We start from the raw sequence: 26,965 nt of genomic DNA, 5'->3' as shown, positions 1-26,965 counted from the left end.
TTCCGTTTCACTGAAGTATCGCCTTAAGTCATTGAATAACCAAAGAATGTGATTTAGATTGAAAAATAAACGTTAAATTTAATATTACTTCAGATAAACCCACAATTTTCTGAAAGCATTTGATAGAAATTTTATAGGTACTCCAGTTAATTTTCCTGAATATTTTACTTCACAAAATATCAACCTGGAAGTCTTTTTGAATTGTAGTATTTATGACTATTATATCGATAACACTGAATGAGTCTCCTGATTAAACATAGAGAGCCTTTTTCATCATTATTTCATCATGCAAATCAGGGTTCTCTTCCTTGAGGACAATATATTCATGGACCATAATTATTTAAAAATTCTTAAATATTTATCTTAAATTACACTAAATTGACAAAATGCCTAGGGCAATTTTTTAAAGCATCTCCAGCCTCGGTAGGTATAACTAAGTGAATGAAATTAGTATTTTCTAAATTACTTTTTTTTACCAGACATGAAAACCACAGTTTGATTGCTGATATCATAATTTTTTTAAGTCCAGGTATAAATACTTTAACAATTTTAAAATTCTTACTTTTGTTATGAATTGTGGGATAAATGAAGCTTTTACTCATTATAATTTTTAGTTAGTCGACAATGAATTCAAGTAGGATATATTTCATTTTCAGTTGCGTAAAAATGTTTGTTAAAAAATAAATTCATATCACGTTGGTAACTCAATGTATATGTAGGAATGATATTTTTCAATTCACAATCTTTAAATGGTCACACAATAATTAAAATATTTTATATTACTGATTTTCCACCTACATATTATATTATTATATATTAATGCCAAATTAAGTTGGCGTAATGTACAAAAAAAAATATGCTATGTTAGGCAATTTCGCCTACTTACAATGAGTTAGAAAAAATCTATTCGCAAATTACTTCTATAACTGGCATCTGTATATTGTCAAATAAATTTCTTAATTCTCAGAGACAATCACAAAATTTTTGAACACTGATCACTGATATATATTTATAAATATTGTAGTAACTTGATAAATTTTCTTCAGTTGGTTTTAGAGAGAATGTTATACTATTTAAAAATTACAATATTCTCATATCATGCTTGTTGTGAAAATAAATTATGATATATAGTGAAACCTCGATTATCCAGACTAATTAAGAACAAAGGTGTCTACAATGAACGAAAGGCGAAATACCACGTGGGTTGCAAGTTTTACTTCTGGCAAACTGACATGTTGGAACAGATTAAAAGAATCGTTACAAACATACTATTATTGCATATTACCGTGAATTTTGATAGTTTTAGTACATCACAAGGGCACAAGGCGAGATGTAAGTCGACAATAATAACTGTAACAATAATCACATTAGCCCTGCCGAATTACTGCATATATTAATGGTTGAATTGTTCCACAACAACAACTATTCTTCGAGACTTCACAAATTCAAAAAAGATATTGACGTTGGAAACTGTTTTTATTATGATACATGGTGCATACTCGAATAAATTCTTGATCTGACTATAAAACAACTTGGCAGTGCTGCTCCGTAATAAACATTTAATTATAATCATTCTTTGAAAATTTCACTAATCATCCCATGCCTTTCTCTGATGCTCATATGAAAGTGATGATCATAATAAATTCTGGGTAACAAGAGTCTGGGTGATCAAGGTTCTACACCACATGTATACTAGCATAATCATCATTTAAATTCTACAATAAAAAAAAAAATTGTTTCAAAACCATTATACTAGAGTTCTACGGTGTGAACGCCAGTTTAATTGATAATTTTTAATTAACTATAAATTATCATGTTATTAATGATATTATCCAGTGGAAATTTAGACTACTTACTCAGGTGCAATTTAAATGATAATTAAAGCTTAACATTTTTTTATTTATTAATAAGTATTCTTATTTAAATGAATGTTAGAGGGTACACTTTAATACACTTTTCATACAAAATTTATCTTGTCCCGAGATACTTAAACTTCTTAAAACTGTAGTAATTAGACCGCACTTACATCTAAAGATCATGTTATACACAATTTTTAAGACTAAATTGCTATACTTTAAAGTAAAACAAACTAATTACATAAGTAATTCATAACTCTTTTAAGCAGACGACTTTGAAACTGTATATTTTATGTACATATAAAACAAAAATCATTGTCAAAAAAAAAAACATTTTTCTTGTTCCACAACGGATTTAATCAACAGTGAATGTTACAATAGTATCTAATTTTTTTTTTTTCTAAAATCTAGATCAATTATACAAGTGAAAAAAGTTTTTTTTCCATTATTAGTTCATGGGATTTTTTGTCCTTAAATTCGTAAAAAAAATTAAATAACCTAAAATTTGTTGTCACTGTATTACTATGTTTTTCATAAATCATTCGAGAATTATTTTTATTCGTCGAGTGCAACAGTTAAAATGGGATTCATTGCACTGACTAGAAATTCACAAATATGAGACTGGCAGTGGTACATAAATAGAGAAATATTTATTATGCAAATTTAACTGTTAAAACCTCCAATGTTACAATTTAGTCAATTTGGTTATTTTTCGTCTGTTTCATATATTATACGGCACAGTTTAGTAAATTCCTCACTGTTCTACATTATAGTTGATTTTACGTGTCCTATTTTATTAATACCATAATACTTCAATGAATGCAGGCATCACATCGGACCTATTATAAACACTCGATGACGACGAGATCCACAATACCTACTAAAAGATAAACCAAATTGTTTAGATTCATTTTTGTACAACTTTACTTATTGTTTCTGTTGTAAAATTTCAATGTTTTGAGACTCCCACTCACTACTTGTTATTTAAATGAATCAAACTAACCTCTGCTTACAAATAAGAAAATTGAAAATCTACCTTAATTACCACGTTTTTATTAGCTCGTTTTCTTGTTTATCCAGTACAAATCTTGCAATCGGTTTTTAACTAACTTCCTGACTAGCTAGACATTTGAAACTTTTAGAATATATCAGGACACGGTTACAATGCATTCTTTTAATACTTTTAGCCATCTTTAAGCAGAAGTCATTTTCAGTTAATTCTGTTTTGTATGGAAAATTAATTCGGAAAAAATCCGCAAGGTAGTGCTTCGATCAAATTCAATGCTTGCACTTTTGCGTAACGGCGTTCGACGATTTTTAAAAAAGAAATAACTCGCTTTCTTGTTTTTTGTTTATTTGTTTTTTACTTCATATCAAGTACAAGTTTTAAAAATCTCATATATGTTATTCAATTAATAAATGTTTGAAAATTTCTTATAATTGCTCTCTTTATTACGCATTTGATCAATTTCTTTCAAGTTGATGGGATGATTCATCAAAAAAATTTTAAAAAAAAAAGTATTTATTAATACATAGAATTGTCAAGTTTCAATGATTCAACAGAATTTAAAAACGTGGTATATAAAAAGTTCTTTTTATCTTGTAATTATTTTAATGATTATGATGTTTTTTCACTTTCCTGTAAAATTTCAATTTTGTCACATCGAAGGTTTAAACAGTTGAACAACGACATAATGCATGTTATAAACTGAATGTGATGTAATTATTTAAAAAAAAAATGCTATCCTATATTGGATAACAACTCTAATCGATGAGATAAGATACACAATGTATAAATGTATGTATGCATTTGGCAGTAAACAATAAAAACTTAAAATATAAATTACAAACACGTCAAAAGTATAAAAATGCTTTTTTTTTAAATATGCAACTTAACATAAAAACAAAATAAAAAGGCCTTTGATATTCTATTATTTGTCACTTGTTATATTTTTGCGTGGCCATTTAATAGTTTGTTGTAAATTTTATTTTAAATAAACCGTCAACGACCCTAAAAGAAAGTCTTTTCATGTATCGAGAAAAAAATTCTCAAAGTCTTTTTGAGCATTTTTGATTAATCGATTTTGACAGCCCCATATATTTTCCTAATAAATGCATACGCCGCGAAAAATCCTATTGTCCCCGTCAGCAGCCAGAAAGTCAACACCATCAAACCTGTCAAAAGAAAATGTTTTAGTATCACCTTTGGTGCATTTTCAAGAGTAATCTTTTAATTAAGTTAATGAAATAAAAGGAATGTGCCTATATTTTGTTATAGTTATCGTCTTGTGTGTTTATTTTCCAATACATCCTCCAAATTATTGATATCACTTGACTAAGTATTCCTTTAATAACAAACTATTCTATGACACATTGTCTTTATTTAAAATATTTTCATTTATGTATGATTAATAGTACATAAACAAATTTTAATGGAATCCAGAATAGTATGTAGTTTCTTAAGAGAGAGTGTAGTGCTAATAGCATCTAGCAACAAAATACAGAAGATGAAAATTAATACAATTCACATTTTGTGTAACATTTTAAATAATCAATAAATGTATGTAACTAAAACATTAGAAAGATTGTTTTTTAAGTAATTCAATAGTAAGCATACAATTCAAAAAAAAACTTACTTAAAAACACAGTAATCTTGTATTACAGATTTTTTTAAATTATTTTTATCATTGAAATTAAGTTCAATAATCTCTTTTTAACAATTATTAATCTGCATTGTGACCATACCAAAACTCGATTGTTAGTCATTCTTAATATTGAACAGAGGTTCGGTACCGTCACAATAAGTGAATTATCAGTACTACTTAAATTACGGTATAACCACACTTCACCTTAAACACCGGGTGATTTTTAACAGGAAATTAATTTATTATCTACTTAGATTTACATTCCAATATTTACACTCCATTACAAAGGTGAAAACAATATTATTGTCAATGTCAATGTATTAATGTTAATACTACATACATAATGATAAAAAAACTCACCGGTATATCCTATGTAAAGTAATATTGGGATGAACTCGGTTATTTCCAATTTAGTGAAGAAATAAAAAACCGCATAGGCTAAAACATAAACTGCTGAACCTCCAGAAACGATAAAGCTACGCCACCACCAATGATAGTCCTAGAATAAAATGGAAATGTTACAAAAATTAGTAGCACACTTAGTATTCCTCCAATATTCCAGTTTTTAGTTTAACAAATAAATCATAGACAATTATTTGAGATATTTCATTGTAAAATATTTAAATATTACCATACCTCCCCACATAATTGGAAGTAAACCATCACAACTGATATCTGTGAACAAGATATCACTAATATGCAAAAAACCAGGAACAGGAATCCGAAGAGATAATAAATTTGATTCTCCCAGATTGCAGTGAAGATGAAGAACAACTCGATGAACACTGCACCGAAAGGCAAGATCCCTGCCATTAGCGTACTGAAAAACAAAATCATTAAACACACTTTCTTAAGATTTCATTGCCATATTTATTTAGCTTTAAAATTTAAGTGAAATCAAGGTTGTTCAGATTTAAAATATTGTTGAGTCATTGCATTTTTTTCACAAATTGTTATGGTGACCATATTTACTTAGAAAAAATAAAGAATAAATCTAAACAAATCCATCAAACCAGATATTATTAAAGGTATTGGTAAAACCCTATTTAAATGTGACGTTTATTATTAGCCATTTAAAAAATCTTTAAGAACAAGGTTTGTTCATATACAAAGCAAAAAGTATGATCATCCAAAATCACAAAATGACAGCTACTGAAAAATCGATTTAAATGTGATGTGTTCTACACGAGCAAAACTTTGTTTCAAAACCAATATAATGTAGTTCTACCATGTAAACGTCAGTTCAATTAATAAAACATAATACGGATACTTAAAACATGGAATAATTCATAAAAATGCGAAATTTGTGGAATTGTAAATTAATACTTGTAATCAGATATCATGTTCGCCGCTGTGATAAATGAATTTTTAAATCGATTTTCTATACTTCAATTGATTTTGAAAACAAAATAAATCCAAAACATAACACCCTGAAGTCTGTCCTCTATTATAATAAAAGATGTATGGTCACCGTATGTATATCTCAAAAAGACATATAAAAACCTGTGCTCACCATAGTGCTGGATTCATGTACCAAAGCTGCTCTGGCACCTGTCTAGGAATCTGATTGGTTCTCACCGGGTGCTGGAATGGCTGTTTGCGGAATCCAAAGTAGTATCCGAGGTAAATCAACGGAAGTGATATACAGAACCACAGACACAAAAGGGCCATCATTGTAGAAAACGGTACGGCTCCGCTCGAGTGCTTTCCCCAGATAAAGAAATTTAAGAAAAAGCATGTGCCAAAAACGATTGCAGGATAGAATGTTGCTGTTGACAGTGCAGCTTTTTTCCATTCTCGCCCTTTCATTGTCTTATAAATGCGAGCCGAAAAGTATCCAGCGATCAAGCCCATGAAAACATATAAGAAAATAGCTGACGTCATGAGAGCACCCCGGGAAGCGGGTGAAAGCATACCCAGCATTGCAAAAACTGAAAAGAATAACAAACGTCCAATATTATTACTATAAAATGTAGGACATTTTTATTTAGAACTAAGTATTTCTCCCACTCTTCCACATACATCTCTGCCCTCGCCCCCCCCCCCGCTTCCGTCTTTTCACACCAGATACAGTACTACAAAATGTCAGCCATAATATAAAAGTCGCACAGTGCACTCTCATTATCACCGAAATACTTTACTATTATGATAGAACGGTTCAATTTAAAATTTTAAAAAACAATAGTTTTATAGTAAATACAAGAAAGTTTGGTAATATAAACTTACATATTGTAATCAGAGCCATGAAAAATATTTGAATTCCACTGCCAATAACGGCTGCAAATAATCGTGATTGTCTTGGGGGCCTGAAAACATCCCCATGTACAAGTTTCCAACCAGTTTCTTCAATAACATCATCTACCCCTTCATCAGCATTATACCGGGCAATATCTCTTCTCAAAGTGCGTACCATGATCATCGTCAATATCCCTGTAATAAAAAATATAAAAGTATTAAGACAAAATATTTAACGTAATATTATTAGAGTGGTATTTTTATATTTTCCATTTGAGCTGTTTATAATTTTTTCAAAATGGTTTTTGATATTTTCTATTCATTTATATTACACCACATGGTTTAGCAATGTTCTATATTCCACCAAAATTAAAATATAATTTATTATAGACACCTCCAAGGTAAATTTTATTATTTTAATAAAACTGTAATACTTTTAATGTACGTAGTCATCACATCAGAGCTATTTCGAAAGCTCAAAGATATTGAGCCCCCTACTACCATGTTACTATTTAAAAAAAATATTCTGAGATTTACAAAAAGATAATTCGAGTGCTTAAAGTCAGACAACGTTATCTACAAAAAAGTGCTTTTTTTTTTTTTTGAGATAACGTTATTTTACATCTACGGCTACATGATAGTCAAACAACGTTATGTCAATCTTTTCTAATTTCTTATTAAATCGTCAGTAAAGTTTAACGCTAACTACATAAGTTACCCTTGTTTTCATATTTTTTTTAAACTATTCCTATAAATTTTAACATCATCATAAGCAAGATAAATGTACAATACACAATAAATTATAAAATATTAACATTAGGTTTTAAATAAACATTTCCCTTGTTGAGTTACAAGAATCTAAAATAACGATTTTCGGCTCTCCTGTAAAGTTGCACTTTTGTAGATAGTGTTGTTTGACACTAAGCCATCGAATTGAAGTCTACATTACCGTTGTGCTTACAAAGTGCAAGTTTTTGTCTCTACTAACTTTGTCACATAAGAGGATTTAAATGTTTATCACACAAATGAGGCTGTTGGTTTTAAACTCAGTAACCTCTATTTTTACTTTTTTTTATATTTTACTTGATTCGGATTCTGTAAGTACTTTTCCATCGTATGTACATTTATGATATATCAAATTCAGCTCCGTTTGTTAGTTAAATAGAATTTAACCAGGGATTGATCGAAAAGTCGTTTATATTCATCAGCCGCCATTTTGTATACTTTATGACTAACTTTAAACATGATTTTTTATTAATGTAAGCCGTCTCGCACATCTAAACTCGTCTCGTCTGGGGCAAAATCATAAATCAAACCTTGTAGGAATGTCGCAAGCATGTTGCGTATTTGACCGCGCACATAGGAGCCTAGTGACAGCGACGCGCGTAACCTCTCGGAACGTCAAACTAGTCAAACGCGAAAAATGCCATCAGAGTATCAGACGCCGAAACAGCGATTATTATGTGTTGGTACCGCAGAAATTGAAGTAGTTGGCGAAAATATTGGGTTCATCCGTCAATTAGGCACATCTTCTAGTATAGTCATATATACATAGCTATTTCTCATTTTCTTGAACAAAGTAAATGTTGTTGGGTTCAGCTATTTTGGACGTGGCTACTGAGGACCGCCGAGGTTGACATCTGAATACGTATAGCTTGAGTGGCTGACTCGTAGCGTGTGCACATGCCTATTCGCAACACGGACAGCGATTAACTTGCAGGCGGAGTGGTATAAGATTTGTTGCAAGCAACACCAATGTTTTTTTCAAACTAAAATGTTTCATTCCAGCAGTGTGCGAAGGTCCATAAGATAACGTGTGTTTTGTGAATAACGATAACGTCACAACAACGTATTCGACATGTTGCAGACGAGACGAGTTCAGATGTGCGAGCCAGCTTAATGATGATGGACATTTTATTTCACTATTCGGTTTTTCTAATTGTCTACTAATTTATTTGCAATTGATGGTTTATTGCGATTATCTCAAAATTGCAGAATATGGAGGTTGAACTCTTTGAAACTAACATCCTCAATAATAAGGATAATACTTTTAATTATAACATTTATTATTACAATTCACAGGTATTATTAAGGACCCACATGCCGTGTAAAAGAGTTTTTCACGACACCGTTAGCCCTATGGTAAATCTAACCATGGTTATATTTATGACACCATTATTATTCGAATCAAAACATTATTTTACTTGGAAATTAGCAACAAGTACATACCTGATAAGAAGAAAACCACAAACAAGGAATTAATGATGGAAAACCAATGAATCTGAACATCATTCATTCCGAGATATATATCCCACCGAGAGGCCCAGCTTATATCTGACTGTATCCATTCCACAGAATATGTGAAGAACAATTTTGTACCGGTCTGAGCATTTACTAGCTGAGGTTTAGGGTCACTCGGGAAACCACAAAGATCTCCATTGAATTGAAGTTCCTCTCTGTCAACTGACATTGGCTCCACTTCAAATCCAACAACTCGGTATCTATCCCTATAACGACATTAATTACGATTAAAAGTTAATTATTGCATATACTTCGATATAACATAAATACGACAACAATATAAATAAATAACTTACACGCTGCGTATATGATACTGTATGACAAGCTTGAGATGATTATGTATATAAGGTCGTCCATGAGAAACAAAACCTAATCTGTAACCTTGTTCGACAACCTTTTCAAAATTTTCTCCATTTACGACCCTCGTAGCCACAGGAAGGTTGTCGACCAACCTAAAAAGACGAGCATATAATCATGTTAAAATATTTCAATGATGTTAAAAAATCCTTCTGTCAAATGAAACCATCTGTGGCTTCTATCTCAAACTTGCTGAAGGAAGTTTCTATAGTTATAAGTGCCATTTTTCTATGCTACATCAACCACAAACTCTTTACAGTATGTATGAAAATTAGTAGATTGGGGGTTTTGTTATTGCTTCACTTTCATTTATTTAGGCTCAATCTCCACAGAAGAAAATTTTCTTCTACATCTTTGATTACTAGAAATAAAATGTTCTCTAATTTAATATAATCATTATGACAATAGTGAGGGGTGGAGGTAGCCTGTAAGATTCGACATACACAGTGCACATTAAACTTTGGCAGTCATACTTATTTGTTTTCATTGAACTAATAATACAATTTTAAGATGGTGTTGGTTAGTTTAGAAATTCAATTACACCCTACCTAAACAAAACCATAATAGTTTAGATATACTATGGGCAATCCGGCAAAAATAGTGCACACTTTTCAATAAATTAAAAATAATAAAAACAGAATTTTAAGACACCTCTCACCACTATAGGTCTGTGGCCGACGGACAGTTCTCGTAACAGGTTGAACATGGCACAGACAATAACTGTTCAATAACTGTACATTAGTGGCCACACCACAGATCAGTTTAACTACCCCATTTAAATCTGTCGAACTGTCAACAGACGTGCCCATATACGTACAGTTATTGTCCGTGGCAGAGCAAGTGTCAAAAACTATGGAGGTTATGTTCGCGGAGATAATACACAGGGGCATTGTTTAAATTAGTTTTAGGTAGGGTATACTTGAACGATGATACACGAATAATTTAACTTTGAATGTATTATGGTTATAATTGTTTTTATTAGAAACAAATTGACATAAATACACACCTATGACGTTGGTAAAATAAATCATGATTTCGCTAGTGGATTGTGTATTTTATCGATTCACCGAAACAATATTATACACATTCGTGTAAATATAAAATATAATCTTTTCTTTTGAATAAATTATTCCCTTTAATGGACAGTATTAATTAAGTAAGAAAACGGTAATATTTATAAAGGTATTGATTTTATATACAATAAGCCACAAAATTATATTTACATCAATCATCAGTATAATAATTAATTACTATGATATTATTAAAATATATACTTAAATTTTATTTAGATTTAGCGACATTGTCATTCACAATTAGGTATATTAATTTATGTTGTGAACGTCTTAAATTAATAATTTGTAATATTCACTACATACAATAAATAAAATTAGTCTATATTTTCACAATAACTTAATATTTATAATGCTCTCTAAAATTTTAACATTTATATTATATTGTATAAAATAATATGTTTACATAAATAACTATTACTTTGTTTTACTCTCGTAAAAATAAATAAAATATAATATTTGCGATCTCCGCGTACATAATATTATTATATTTTTAATAATAAATGAATTTGTATTTTATAACAAGCAACACCAGCCGTAGTTGTATCGCGCGGTATATTCTACTTTACGTTACCGACATCTAATGTCACTCGAGAACTTTCGGCTAGTTGAAATTCCAACAGTTTTACAAAAACACGGGAGTGGGGGGTCGCTGACAGTTTGAACATGGCACACATCTGAAAGGTCGAAAAGTGTCCGTCTATGGAAGCAGCAGATTATCTACCAAAGATAACTGTATGGTTATTAACTGGCATGTTCAACCTGTTACGAGAACTGTCCGTCTGTGGCCGGCATATGACTATACAATATATAATCCAAGATACATTCATCCCAAATACAATAATTATAAAATAATATTTTCTTAGATGAAAGCGTTAAAATAAAAATATGTTAAAAAGACAAAAATATGAGTGACACTTCCACCGCAGAACAGTCATACATATTTGTTTTTGTTGAATTAAGGATACATATTAAGTACATAATATATGGTGTTGGTTAGTTTTTTTTGTAAATTCATTAAGGCTTCCTTATACAAAACCATAATTGATAAAAAATATTCTTCTAATTAAAACATCTAAAATTATGTATGGTTTAATGGCATAATTTTAGATATTATATAGATAAATGAATATTTTTTGACTATTATCTACTATGGTTTGGATTAGGCAGGGTTTAATTGGATTTTAAAAACTATCTACACATTGTAGTCTTAGTTCAATGAAAACAAATATATCTGACTAACAAAGTTTGGTGTGCACTATTTATGTTGGATCTTAACACCCTACATCCACCCTTCGCCACTGTATTAATATGATATATCATATTATTGATCTTAAAATACCACCAAAATTATTGTTTGCCACTATTTAAACCGGTCCGACGTATGTTTATTATTAAGTATAATTATGTATTAAATCCATTAGAATTTAAATTCAAATTCCATTCCTCGGTCGTATTTCATATTATAATTAATACTCTTTTTTCATTCCAATTGATATGGTTACCTTTGATAATTATTACAATGTTTTTCTTAGCTCTTATTCTTATTTGTCCGGTACAAATCTTGCAATCGATTTTTAACTAACTTCCCGACTAGCTAGACATTTGAAACTTTAAGAATATATCAGAACACGATGCCAATGCATTTTTTTAATACTTTTAGCCATCTTTAAGTAGAATTGAATTCATTTTCAGTTAATTCTGTTTTGTATGAAAAGTTGCTAGGGGTCTGGGGTCCTAGCAACTAAATTATTTATATATATGTGCGTTACTATGGAGATCAATATGACATGTCAAAATGACATTTCAGTATTATTTCTATCGAGTACAATTTTTTTTTGATCATTTAAGCTAGTCAAGTCAAGTTTATATCGTCCCCTTATTGCAGAACTAGCCAAACTGATTTTTGGACATTTTACAGGAGAGCACTTTTAAACTTTATTTCGTCATTAATTTGAAAACTGTAAATATAAAAAAATTGATTTAAATATATGATAATGCATTGGTTAAATGCTTTGTTTATGTGAAAAAAAAATACCAAAAAGTATATTCCGTCACATATTTTATGCAGATAGGCTACTTTTGCACTACAGTATTTGAAATCAGCACTATCTTATTTGAGTTAAGCTTGTTCTGCATAACTATTAGGATATAGTTGTGCTACAATAATTCAGATCAGAACTATCTTAATTGAGTTAAGGTATTTGAACGCGAACATAAGGCAATAAAAAATGGTACCTTAAGCGCATTAAGAAGTTAGGCTAAATTTGTATAGCACTACAAAATAAAAATTAAATCTCACGACATAGTTTTTTTATTCACAAAATCTACCAAACACTTCAATGAACATGGGTACTTATAATATACTGTAGTTATTAATGAAAGTTAAAGTTTAAGAAGTTATATAAATGAAAAGGCAATAAAACCTATTACTCATAAGCACTATTTTTAATTTAATCACTGTCGGTTTCATCCCTATTCACTTCTTGTGGTGAGGTGATCAGTCCTGTATAGAAAGAATGGTAGTCAACAGGGATTATTTTCTCCGGGCAAAGATACATTAGGTCACAATGTTTTAGCTTAGCTATTGGTATGACCGAACTTCTTACTGGCATCAATTTGAAGTCAGTTATCTTTTGAATTATTGGTCCACGGCTACGCTCAGCTGTATTAACTGGTGCAGGCGAATCTTCAAAGTTGTACTCGATTTGGAGTGTGTGTGGATTTTCTGGCATTACTGAGATTCGTTTTATCTTTTGCCAAGAAAATTTGATTCCACATTCATCCTAATCCCAATTTTTGGTTGTTGATTTCAAGCAATGTAGGGTCTCTTCCTACATGCTGATCGTGCTATTGAATACCACTAGCTCGGTGTATATACTGGTATTTTCTTGGCAGCCCTTTCAATAACACTATGAATTGAATCAACTTCATTCTGCGTGTGACCTTTTTCTAAAAAGATATGTGTTATTTTACAAGAGAAATTGGCCGCACAGAACATGTACATACAGTACATGAAATGGATACAATTTTTTCCAGCACGATTATCTGAAAAAATATGAATTCTTTTATCCCTTCCGATACCTGTTGTTTGATGAAATCAAAGACACAGCTTCCAAATTTCACACTCATTCCAATTGATCCATGCCACATAAAACAATGATCTTGTTGTGATCCTAGATCATGAATACTGAGATTGTATGTGGCATACTTTCGTTTATGTTTATAGTATAGTTGTGCGGCTTCTGCTCTGGGATTTGCAAGACTTGTTGCGCAATAGGAACGTTTTATTTAAGTTTGCCTGCTCCTTGACATTTATTTTAACTTTCGGGTAATTTCTTTATTTTTTAAATGAGTATCATAATATTCTGCTTTCATAATATCTTTTTCTTCATTACTGCTCTGCTCATATTTCAAGAAAAAGTCACACTGGTCCTTCTTTGGAGTAAAGAATAATTAAATTCATTACAAAATATGCCTCTATATGTAGGTACATTGAAGCAATGGCTACTGTCAAGCTTTTTCCTTCGTAGTCTTTTTTATATAGGTCAAACATCTTTGTTATATTTAATGCTGCATCCAAGTACTGCTTCGTGGTCTTTTTTCGGCAATAATGGCTGCTTACTGTACAAAAGCTGTTAATGTGATCCCTCACGTTTTGCTTCATGTGGTCGCTTACCGCAAATATCCTCTGCGACCCTCTGCTGTCATCAGCAACCGTGCTTGAATTAAGGAGGTATGAATTCTTTGAAGCAGTCTTAACCATTTGATAACGTATGCTCAATGAGTTTAAAAACCATTGGCATATTTTAATCTTGTTAAGATCTTCTGAAAGAAAATTTGAGTTGTCAGTCATTTTACGATGACTTCTTTCTCGACCTTCACTTATATCAATTGTAGTTCTTTTTTTTTATTAAATTCAACGAAGCGGTTCACGTTGATTATTTATATCACCTAAATTCCAAAACTGATGAAATATTGCAACCCTCTGTTCTTGGGTAATTTTTATAGAACAACCAAATTTGCATGTTTGAGGAGAGGGTTCCTTCATTTGACGCTCACATATTACATTGTTTTTCCAGTTTATAAATTCGTTTCCAGAATTTCGCTACTTTTTTATTACATTTCTGCGCCACAGAGCTTCATTACGATGTCTTTTCCTAGTCTTTTTTCCCTGCTTGACTTGAGTTATACACCTCTAGGACAGGTGCTGAAAGTCGATTTACAATATTAACAATACCATTTGATGAATTTTCATCACTGTGTGATGATAGTGAATGCTGTGGTGGTTCATAGTCTGATACACTGTCGGTAGAAAATGGGTCCATTTTCCCATCATTATCAAAGGAATCAGATGTCGAAAGAACCTCTTGATCATCCATAAAATTATTGCAAACCTTGTCGATGATTACAGAGTCTGAAAATATATACATCATTGAGCTAATGTGCGGGATAGAAGCAAATTGCAGTTCTTATTTCAGTCAAGAAAGTGTTTATTTTTGTTGTAAAAGTGAACAATAAAACTCATAATTACCTCGTTGTTCTAATGTAAAGTGGGCCACTGTGGCACTGATTTCTCCTTCGTTATTTGGAGTCAGCGGGATCAATCGATTTGGTGTTGATTGAACTCCAGTCATGCCACTGATTTCGGTAGAAAATGTGTTAACTATCTCATCATCATCAACCGAATTAGATGTGGAAGGAGCCACTAGATGGTCCATAGAATAATTGCAATACTTGTCGGTAATTACAGCATCAGCGTAATTACGTTGGCAGTTGACATTGACAGCGACAGCAAACTAGTACAAATAAATCCTAACTGCAATAGAAAGAGGCGATATTGCCAACGTGTAGGTGTACTTTTGCGTGCAGAACTAGCTTAACGTCAGTTAGGCTAATTTAGTTCCAAAATATTTTTAAGATTGAATTTAGGCTTGGAATGATCTAAGCTGATAACTTTTTTTATATTGATAATTCAGATACGCCTGTTCGGACTCCAAATAGAGAATCAAAAAAGGAATTTTTCTATCAAATAAAAAAAAAATCACAAAAAATCAGTTAGGCTAGTTCTGCAATAAGGGGACGATATGATTCAACAGAAAATTTAAAAACGTTGTATATAAAAAGTTCTTTTTTTTTTTCATTATCATTGCCACATTCTTGTGGCCCGCAGCAGTTTAGCTCTGAGTTTTGGCCTGCTGACTAAAAATAGTTGCCCATAACTGATTCAAACCAATTCATTGACAATGCTTAAAATAAATTGATACCTATCATTCAAAAAACATAAAATGGTTATAATTATAAAATGTAAATCACCCAATGGATTACTGTACTATTTTTAAAAAAAATAGTAATTTTTGTATTACAACACTAATTATTGGTGATTAAAATTTTATATTGTATGTATTGGCAGTGTATATCGGCAATAAAGTATAATGCCGCCGCCTGTTTTCTCATTTTTCTCTGGCTACTTAATCCTTTCCACGCGGACGGTACGCCTGTTGCACACTAATTAATTGGCCATTCGATATAATTAGCATGTTATTTAAATGTGGTAATTAAATAGTAATTAAATGCTCCGTAGTCAACAAGTTCATCGTAACTTAGTCATGAGCAACCTTTCTTTTCATGAGGGACAAAATAAATACCAATATCTTTATGGGGGGTGAATTTATATATTATCCTTATAGAGGTGTTACGCACAATTACCTAAACCAATTATTTTCCAAAACAATTATAATATCTTGTTCATTATAATGTTTGAGGCTTTCACGGTTGTTTTTTATCGTAGTATATTCTTGGGTTTTCACCGTGTCTCCTTCTTCCTTCTTTACTCGACGTTTCGGGCTCGTTGCAGAGGCCATTATCAAGAGATATGTTTTATGATGAAATGTAGTGTATGTATGTGAATGTAAACGTTGCTCTAAGAAAGTCAAAAGGAATCCGATTATCTAAGAGCAAACGTTGTTCAGAGTAATCTGTCAATCATTACGACCGGAGATACTGGCTCGAATATTAGATTTTGCTGATAGTGCCGGAAGCCATGACGTTTTTAATCGTAATCCATCATCCCTATTAATGTTTTCAGGGTTTCTGTGGATTTCAATGGCCTCCTTTACCAATCGTGCGAAATATCCTTTATTCCGACCCAATATCTTTGACTTCGAGACCAAGATATTGGGTCGGAATAAAGGATATTTCGCACGATTGGTAAAGGAGGCCATTGAAATCCACAGAAACCCTGAAAACATTAATAGGGATGATGGATTACGATTAAAAACGTCATGGCTTCCGGCACTATCAGCAAAATCTAATATTCGAGCCAGTATCTCCGGTCGTAATGATTGACAGATTACTCTGAACAACGTTTGCTCTTAGATAATCGGATTCCTTTTGACTTTCTTAGAGCAACGTTTACATTCACATACATACACTACATTTCATCATAAAACATATCTCTTGATAATGGCCTCTGCAACGAGCCCGAAACGTCGAGTAAAGAAGGAAGAAGGAGACACGGTGAAAACCCAAGAATATACTACGATATCTTGTTCATTCTTCAACAAATCTTGCAAAATCCATACTGGAACACAAAAAATGATAATTCTCAGATTGGAGATTTTGATGATAGTGTAAAAGGACTATCAATATAATATTATATACAGATTTACTATACATATGTCTGTGGCCATTTAAATTAAAATTACATCTTACATATTAAATTTCATCATAATCTGTATATTGGCTTGAGATTAAAAAAAAAACTACTTACAAGTGGACATAGTATTCATGTTCTATTCTGCTGGCTACGTTTTGTGATTCATCGGCATTCCAATTCATGGGGTTGTCTTTGGCATGGCATAATAGCCTACAATGGATGTCTTCCGACATTTGAATAACGTATGGAGTGTTCACAATTCTATCGCCCCGCAGAACTTCTCCAAGATTCTCGGATTTATAAACAAAGGTGTTATTTGCTGGCAAACAAAATGGTAGAGAATAATACTCATATGGTAACTGAGTATGAATACTTGTCATCTTGACAGCTTTAACCTCAATTCTCTGTCCTTTGTGGAATTCGACAGGAGCTACTCCCGGAACATAGAATCCTTGTGCAATAGATAGACATAATATGACTAATAAATAAATAACTGTTTCCTAAAAAAAGAAAGCAAAATGATCTTAGCAATGAAAATACACATTATGACAAAAAGATGAACTTGTAAATATTTCCACAGCTATTTGATCACAAGTAAAATTACTTACAAAACCCATCTTATTATGATGGAATTAATAATTATGATCACAACAGATATACATTGAATCTACTCAATAAACCAAGTTACAATACGATTAATACGATAATTCCTGAACTGTCAAAATTCGGTAACCATAGACTTTACGTCATTATAATGCTATCTCGTTTGACACCCCAAATATTTACGCGACTGTATGAAATAGCGCATAGAGACGTAGGTTCAAATTATTAGGAAGATAATACAATGGCTGCGTTCACTTCATTATTCTTGGATAAATAAAAACCTTTAAAATTAGCTTACCTAGGTACAAATGAAAATAATCTTAAGATTAGTTGTTTTTATTATTTGGTAAAATGCTATAAAATGTCTCGCCTATGTTTTTAATCGTTTGATTTGATAATACGGAAATAAAATTTTACTAGAGTAGTCTATGGTCAATAATTCTTTTTTGCTTCTAAAATTTTTGTAGATTTTTTTCCGCTCTTCTCGCAGACTGAGACGGCAGAGCCGCTCAAACGACAATAAAAATGATAGGTATGCTTTTATTGTAGATGGAGGGGTTTAGCACGTGTACTACTATAATTTTCAGTTTTATTCCATTTAATGAGTGAATTCTGCCCTAAAAATTCAACGCAATCATGGTGCAGGTAAATATTTTTAATTTCTCATTAACACAATTAAGCTCTTGAGGTTATAAGTTCACATTTTTTGTTATTATTTTAGTGGAGCTACGACCTTTTTTCGAAAAAAAGATGGGGTCGTATGGATTTTATACTTTTGCCCCGTAGTGGGGATGGTTTGTTTTTTTTTTTTATCGTAATTTATGTATTGACGTATTGGCCAGACATTACCGTCAACGGCAATATTTTTTCATGAAGCCTACATTATTCTTATTCAGATATAAACATATTCAATATCCCTCCTCTTCATTCGTTTCACTTGCAATACCCTTGTTTACAAAATGATTCCCGTTTGGCAGGCGGCAGAGGAAACGGAGCAGCAGGATCTTCCTCAAGCGTTTAGACTGCTGGATGAGATGAACAACAATGTACTTCAAGTGACCCAACTGGTTGATAATATGCTCGTCAGAGTCAAAAGTGGTGAAATGACAACCGACAAAGGACTCAGCTTCTTGGAAATGAAATACCACATGCTGCTCAGCTATCTTATAAACTTAACTTACATTGTGCTGAGAAAATGTTCCGGGGAGAAGATTGAAGCGGATCCGACAATAGACAGGCTCGTCGAGATACGAACGGTTCTGGAAAAAATAAGACCTATAGATTCTAAGTTAAAATATCAAATAGACAAACTCGTTAAAAGTGCAATCGCCGGATCGGTGACGGAAGACGATCCCACTTTGTTCAGAGCTCACCCTGAAAACTTAATCAGCAAACTGGACGATGAGAGTGATATTGAAAGCGGAAGCGAAGATGATCCCGATAAAACTAATAAAACCGGTGTATATGTGCCTCCCAAACTGGCTGCGGTGCATTATGAAGGTGATGAAACAAAACTTGAACGGGAAAAGCGTCAAAACGAGCGTAACAGAAAACGCGCTCTAAACTCGAGCGTGATGCGAGAATTAAGAGAGGAATACTTGGATACTCCTGTGGAAATATCCAGTGGTGCACGAGGACAGCAGGCTATATCAAAATATCAACAGGAAAAAACTGAATATGAAGAAAATTACCTTACACGTTTGCCTCTTACTAAAGCTGAAAAACATACACAACGTAAAATGACGACCGTCGGAACCTTGGGCGATGAAATAACAAGATTCGGAGACTACAGTGCTCTGGATGAAGACAAAGCTGGCGGAAGCGGTAAGAAAAAGAAAAGAAAATTATCTAGCAAGAAGAATAAGAAATCCAAAAAACGGCGTTTTCATTGATAACTGAACGCATTCAGGCAATCGTTAATCATCATCTCACTTTCATTGTGATATTTATTTTCTACATTGCATGTCCATCGCCGTTTCGACAATGGTTTCACCCAAAAATCATCAAATTTTATGTGTATTACATTCTAATATCAATCAGTACTAATTATTATTATACATAGTACTGTTTGTTATAATGAGACTTTGAAATGATCACTGATAAATTATTTTTTTATCTTAATTAGGAATCTAATATTTAAGTCTTTCGTTTTTTGTGCCAATTGTTTTTGTTAAGTTATTGCTTTATTCTCTACAGTTGAATAATTTATTTTAAGAGAAGAATATCCAGAAGCAATTTGTAATTAATTAATGAATTGCTTTTGATTGATATTATTATACTATTATATTTTTCGGTAGTTGTCACATCAAAGAAGCAATACGATAATAATAAAAATTACAGAACAAAATGAGTTTTAAACACTTCGAAACATTTTTTTTTTCGTTCTGGTTCAAGTAATAATATATACATCGGTTCGGTTCAGCTCCGAGTGATTAATTTTCAAATGTTTTCATTTGTATTAAATATATATTTGCTACCATAATTTAAACATTTTATGGTACGTGTATGATAGCCCGGTGCTACGCTCCGAAACCATCCGAAGTCATAAATATTTAAAACAATATATTATTAATTATGAGAATTATGTCGAGATGCGTGACATGATCGTGAATGATTTCTTTGCGCCTTGAATTTGACACGCATGACCTACATACAACAACTAAAGTGGGGAGTAAGATCATCTTAAACGTGCGTGTTTGAATATGTACCGAACCACCCAATTTTTTTTTCAGTTCGGTTCTGGTTTTGTTCCGACAGAAATAACGGTTTATCCGGTTCGAAGCCCTGGTATTAAATCGCATTGTGACTACCTAAAAAAATAATGTTTTTATATCATAAAAGTTAACAAACAATCTTATTTGTGAAAAACTCTTCGCCGATAATATTCAGGTACCTAGGTGACAGGAGCAGAAGAACATTGTTTGCTTTATTATTTCATTAATTTTGATAATTTTTTATAGCAATAAAAACATTAGTATTATAAGGAATCCCATTACTGTCTTACTATTGTAAACTTTAAACATTAGATATTTCGAGGTGGCATTTAATTTAGTCTCTTTGATGATATTTGAAGGTAACAGGGTAATAAAAAGAATTTCATTTACAGATCATTTTTACTACGACATGTATTTAATATTCAAATATTCTCTGTTGAATTGAATACTGTTATTTGAATTCCCAGTCACCAAAGCAGGGAGTATTAGTACAAAGCATTTTTTCAACATTTTATTGCCCACATTTTATACAGACTAAAAAATGTGTTTGTTAAATAAAATATATATGTTATTGTATGTATTGAGTATTAAAAATAATATACTCCATAATGATATGTAATTGAGCTATCACAGTTCTTATTGAAATTAGCACAATACGTTTGATTCATTGCATTGTTCGTTGTAAGGTATGCATACGCATTATATTTTTGGAGAGCAGCCTTTTCAACATTAAATATTAGTATCTATATTACTTACTAGGTTTTAGTATGTGGAAGGCCTTGAAAATTGGGAGACATTTTATACCTACCGCAGTGTCATCTGGCCGTCTTTTAAACGCCTGTTTAATATATTGTTCATGTTGTGTTAACGGCAGCACAGAAAAACTAGTTGATAGAGGTGCTACATAATATATTTAAAAGGCTAGTTTTTTTGTACAGCTCTGTAGCGATTAATTATTTATATGAATTATTCATTGTGGGCATTAGGTTAAAAATTGTTAGTATTATAATAACCTATTTCCATGGAAAATATTGTAGATACACACTTCAAAAAGTCAAAATTCTTGGTACATATCATCTCGATTATATTCATTTCGGCTAATTATATTTGTAAAATATGTACCTTGCTCAAAGTGTATCTGTAATAGAAATGGCACTAATTTTAAGAAATCCTTACAATATTTATTGCACTGATTTATCAAATGTATTGAAAAAATGTCAACTGCTCGTCTCACCTTTAAAATTAGGTGGAGAAACAATGCATAAAAATAATATATTATTATTAAATACAAATTGTTAATGATTATTATAGACAGATTTTCCTTACAGTAAGAAGCCTTCAAGTGACCTCAGTGTCTGCTGTACCCTCTCATATTAATTTAAGGCAACAGATTTTGAAACACTTTGCAGTAAATGAGTAAAAATGGTAGATTTCAAATTTTTAATAATAAATCTTTTTGTTTTCTTGTTTTTAAAGTATTTTGTTCTGTTTTTTTTTATTATAGTATTATTGTTAATTGTCATGATTTGATATGGACTATGATGAAATGTTTTTTCAACCTAATTATTGCATCCTAAAACCTGAAGGAAGTGTTCATTTTCCTTCTAGGAGTAGGAGGACATGTTGAGTACTATGTATTTTCAAAAAAATGAAATGTCCTGGGTTGGTTGCATATCTTTTTTTATATTCCATATTATTTTTTTTTAATTTTTAGTATTGATTAAATTTGATTAATTAGTTATAGTTGGTGTTTAATAAAGTTTGGTTCTTTATAATTTTTACTAAATAGTACCCCGTAAGTTTGAAATTCTTTCCAATGGAAAAATTAGATCACAAAATAAAAAATGCTGTCTGGGCCAAATAAAATGATTGTTGAAAGACAGCTTTTCCTTTAACTCATATCATTCTTTCGAACATCTTGGATCTTATGATGGGAAATATTGTTCAGATTATGTGGGGCTAACGTGTAATTGCGCTTAATTGTTATTTCACATTATTATTTTAGTTGTCAAATTTTGTTGAAAACTATTTTTGTTTTAATATTTTCCCATTATATTATGTTATTCTCATTTAATAGGTATCTATAATTTGTGTAAGTCACCTTATTTTGGATTATTAATTATAACAATTTTATACAAAACTGTTTTTTTATTTATCATGAAAATTCAAGCAAACTTGTATTTATTCTTCAAAAATTATTCTCATAGCAGAGTTTTATAATTTTGCTGTATTATTTTCACTTAGAATTCTTTTTTTTATATCGAATTGTTTTTTGGTATGGTCACAATAGTGAAGTTCGATTCGATATAAATAAAAAGGATTCCATATTAAACCTCCAGACATTGACCATCCAGAACAGCGATACTTTTTAGTTTAGTTTCAGCGAAACACATTTATTATCAGAAATTTCGTATATCTTGAGATTCGTTTCGTTTTTTCGACACCCGAAGAGGATTGTCATGGTCCACATCAGATCTGGTATAAGAGTGTTGCTATTGCACACGATTAATTTAAAAAACACGCATACTTTTTTAAATCTCAATGTTTTGTAAAAAAGGGGGGTTTCATGATTTTTTTCATCACATCAGTAGTGATGCGGCCGTGTTACTTTACAAATATATATATTTGGCCTGAAGAAAAAAAAGGTTGAGTATCATTGATCCAGAGAGTCAGCCTGTCTGGCTTTTTTTCAAGATTGAGACGCGGTAGTCCACTAAACATCTTCATCTTGCTGGTGTAATATTCTAGCTTTATTATAATAGGTTTTAAACTGTTTGTGGTGTCGAAAAATGCTAGATAGAAATTATGCAAGCTAAAGTCTGTATTCTATAAACTGGCGTACACGTCACACTGTAAGCATTATGACATCGTGTTCAACTGTTGCAAGTTTTCAATGGGAGGGAAATAGATGGATGCTGAAGCAGGGAGAAACCGACACGGCAGCTTATAGAAGACAGACTCTAGATGCCCATTCAAAAATGCTAGATCTGGAAAGGAAAATGCAGAAATATTATCGGTGTTGCCATGTCACCAAATCAGTACGCGGCAAAGAAATTAATATTTCGATAAAAAATATAGTAGTCCTAAAAACTTATCTAAAGAACGGTCAAAAATGGAACTAGCACATGGACGCCATTTTAAAAACGTCATTCGAATGTCAGATTCTCTCCAGTTGCGAGTTTTCATTGGGTAATTTTCGACAGCGGCTCCCCCATCCATTCTTTAGATAAGTTTCTAGGTCTGTACGCGTTGTCATCTGTTGAAAATGTATAGTTTTTTTGATTCTCATAAAACAAATTATGGAGAATTTGAGAAATTCTGAGGCTCTTTTTTATTGAGACCAAAAATGCTTACCTGTGAATTCAAGAAATTCCATTTTAAATGAAAGGGATTTATTTTATCTCTTCTGAATTTTTTTTTCTCAGCTCGACAAATTTTCTTATATTTCGAAATTATAGTACAGAAATACCGAAATTTTAGTACTTTAAGCGTATTTTTAATGTTGAAATTAAATCTATTAGATAAAAATATTTTTTTTCCGAAATTCTGTAACAGTATTTTGGGCGTACATAATTATTATTACGCGGACAAAAATTATAGTACAAAATACTATAATCATTATTTGGTTGGCAGCACTATAGGTTCGTTCCAACTGAATCAAACCGTACCATAGACAATATACGTAAAATTGTATGGGTAGAAAGTAAACCGGAAACGGTTTGAGATTTGACTTTGGTTAACTGTTCCATTGAAAATCAAACCATTCTCAGACCGTCAGAAATGGTTTGGAATGAAACGTCAAACCACTTCTGACGATCTGTCAAAGTGATGACGGCCCAGATAGGACCTAACTTAAAAATTATAGTCATTTTTTATTATATTCCGTATCTATCTGTCGTTTTCTCGACATATTGCGTTACCTGTGAACATTATAATATTTTCAGGATTATTAAAAATTTAGATGATAAGCATTATTTGACATTTATATATTGTGAGATGTTCATATTAATATTATAGAGATTTATACCATAGGAGTTCACTTGAATTATGTATATTATAGCTTAATAATCAATACCTATTATTCATAAGTAACCATACGCGAACAAGAAACCGCTCTTAGTCTTATTATCCCAAAATTCCAGCCATATTTTCTATGCAAAGAGTTCGATTTAATATCATTAAGCACATACCTATATCATCATATCAGACCAACAATTTATTATCATTTTAATTATATTTTGTAACGGAGATTCTAAACTACAAACTGTGTTAAATCAACCCGGAATGACCAGGTTTTATATTATCTAACGAATTTTATCAATTTATGTTCGATTGTCACAAGTCACAATATTATGTCGCCATGAAAACAGTCAAACAAGTGGACAATTATGAAAAGCTTTGGGCAAAAGTAATTTTACCTTTATCATACTCGTACCTATGCTATATATCGTCTCTGTTCTGGCAGAACACACTAACTGGAGAATACTAGTTTTGAGTAATTTGACTTTTAAGTTGTTAAAATGTTTGAAATAATGGTCTATCATGTGAGTTTATTAAATAATCGTAAAAAGGATGACTTTAAAATAAAGACTGTTTATTTATTAAGAAGGTTTCCAGATGGTAAAGTTTGAAATAAGGAACATTTTGGTACTAACTCAATATGTCATTTTTTCGAATTCGTGTTTTCTGCCAGAACAGTGACGATATCTTATAAATGAACTAAATGGCTACCTATTCATGAAGCATTATTTATATTTTGTACATTTAAAATAAATGAGTAGATACCACAGTTAAATTTGTGTTATTATAGATGACAAGCTATGGAGGTTAGAACTTCATAACAAGTTGACATTTGAATAAATGTGTTGATGTTTGCTGAATTAATTTAAGTACTGGCAACAATACTTAGTCGCCAGAAAAAGAAGTTGAATCATTTGGTGTTCCAGGAAAATGGACCTCAGAAAAGCGTTTCCGTGGAAATTCCGCCAAATGGTCCCAAATCCAACAAATCAAACAATCGGATTACCTATCGGGGAAAGGTATTTTTTTCCTAATCATTTAATCTTTATATATTATTATCCTACGACTTTCCCCATTTTGGCGAGCGATTGTGTGCCTTATTCGTCATGTCCGATGGGTTCAAAAAAATAATCCGTTCTTGGATCGTTTAAAATGGTTATTTCATAGTTGACACCCGCATCATTAGTTTCCATACAATTCAGTGATTTTTGTTCATTTCTCAATATATTTTCGATCAACACGTGACTTTATTGACAACTGATATTATATCGGGAAATTTACTTTTTCACAATGTTTGCAACACTCACAAAGATGGCTGCTTTAAATTTAAAATGCGTTTTAACCAAAGAGATTGAAGACTGGAGAGGGAACACGCCATCATTTATGTACTAAAAAATACGAATCGGAGAAAGATAGTTGGTAATGTTGGTATTCTGGAGCTGCTACTTCAAGTTCGTCTCGTAAAACAACATGGCGGATATAATATTGTTTCTCTCGATATTGAAAGAAGTAAGATATTTTCGTCGACGTTTTAAGTAAAAAAAAACCATGGTCTCTTGCAGTGCAATAGGATGCAAAGCCAGGAGAAATGCCGGCGTATCTTTTCACAGGTATTTATAATAATAATATTACATTTTTCTTTACGTTTATTGACAAATAAGTGTTGTATTATTATATGTTATTATTCGGTAAAAAAGTTTTATTAATAGAAGGATACAAATGAGTAACAGCATTTCGGAACAATATGCATACTATTAATTATTTTTACATTCATAGTTTTTCCTAAAAGATCTTTTACAATAACAATTCACAACTTTTACATCAAACGTCAAATGGTTGTTTATTGCGAAAAATCCAGGGCCGTATGCATAATATTATTTTGAACCCAAAATATACAATGTGTTTTTCAAAGTAAAAACTGTTAGTGCTAGTTAATGACATTCATTATTTACATAGATTTTATATTTTATTTCAGAGTTAAATATATTTTTAAGAATACCAAACAAAAAATTGTATATGAAGTATGTAATGGAGTATATGTAGCAATTTTATAATGTTATATAAATTAAATTATTTCAGATTTCCGGAAAATGAAGTTCTTCGGAAATTGTGGATTGATGCAGTCGTGCGGGAGAGCTGGGTGCCATCTAAATATTCATTACTCTGTGGGAAGCATTTCTTGGAAACTGATTTAATCAGAGGTGGACACATTATCCGGCTGAAAGAGTCTTCAATACTTATTAATATTTAACGAAAAATGCAGAGCAACCAATCAACCATATTAGACAATATTTTAATAGATTAATTATACTTAGGAATCAATAGTTTTTCAAAATATTATTTTCTCAACGCTGACTTTCATACATTATATTTCAAATAAAAACATTTTCGTTTTAAATAATCGATTTTTTTGTATGAAATCATATTATATATGCAGGGCTTCTCTGATAATAATAATATGTTAAATAGATAAAATAATGTAAATAACTATATAATCAAATTTTCA

General features: G+C 31.4%; 2 protein-coding genes across 4 annotated transcripts; one reads left to right on the top strand and one right to left on the bottom strand.

Annotated features, from left to right (window-relative positions):
• Positions 1-2,200: 2,200 nt before the first annotated feature.
• TM9SF4 (transmembrane 9 superfamily protein member 4) lies at positions 2,201-17,834 on the bottom strand. 2 transcript variants are annotated; one of them, XR_015071656.1, is made up of 10 exons: positions 17,731-17,834; positions 17,237-17,622; positions 9,334-9,489; positions 8,966-9,243; positions 6,728-6,931; positions 6,015-6,432; positions 5,138-5,321; positions 4,862-5,000; positions 3,665-4,031; positions 2,257-3,327 (listed from the first exon to the last, which is right to left on the bottom strand). XR_015071656.1 is itself a non-coding variant. In XM_085956085.1 (9 exons), the coding sequence occupies exons 1-9, from the start codon at positions 17,737-17,739 to the stop codon at positions 3,931-3,933; spliced, it is 1,875 nt and encodes a 624-aa protein (XP_085812211.1). In that variant the 5' UTR covers positions 17,740-17,834; the 3' UTR covers positions 2,201-3,930. The 2 variants fall into 2 exon arrangements, 1 of the variants encoding a protein (XP_085812211.1); XM_085956085.1 differs by having other exon boundaries at positions 2,201-4,031.
• Positions 17,835-18,211: 377 nt separating this feature from the next.
• On the top strand, positions 18,212-20,048 carry LOC147066092 (neuroguidin-A). Of its 2 annotated transcripts, none has more exons than XM_085956086.1 (2): positions 18,212-18,370; positions 18,703-20,048. In XM_085956086.1, exons 1-2 carry the CDS (start codon positions 18,362-18,364, stop codon positions 19,615-19,617), a joined length of 924 nt encoding a protein of 307 aa, XP_085812212.1. In that variant the 5' UTR covers positions 18,212-18,361; the 3' UTR covers positions 19,618-20,048. The 2 variants fall into 2 exon arrangements, with proteins under 2 accessions (XP_085812212.1, XP_085812213.1); XM_085956087.1 differs by having other exon boundaries at positions 18,212-18,257; positions 18,703-20,040.
• Positions 20,049-26,965: the final 6,917 nt, after the last annotated feature.

The sequence above is a fragment of the Rhyacophila brunnea genome, unplaced genomic scaffold, assembly GCF_057557595.1.
Source record: "Rhyacophila brunnea isolate RB1 unplaced genomic scaffold, BYU_Rbru_1.0 scaffold_5, whole genome shotgun sequence".
Classification (NCBI taxonomy): domain Eukaryota; kingdom Metazoa; phylum Arthropoda; class Insecta; order Trichoptera; family Rhyacophilidae; genus Rhyacophila; species Rhyacophila brunnea.
This window is presented reverse-complemented; position numbering and strand designations above follow the sequence as displayed.

Coding starts and splice junctions, on each gene's coding strand:
- TM9SF4 (XM_085956085.1), bottom strand. Junction 6,932..8,965: donor TGTGGTTTTCTTCTTATCAG/GTATGTACTTGT, acceptor TTTTTATTACAG/GGATATTGACGATGATCATG. Junction 4,032..4,861: donor ACTTTACATAGGATATACCG/GTGAGTTTTTTT, acceptor TTCTTTTGACAG/GTTTGATGGTGTTGACTTTC.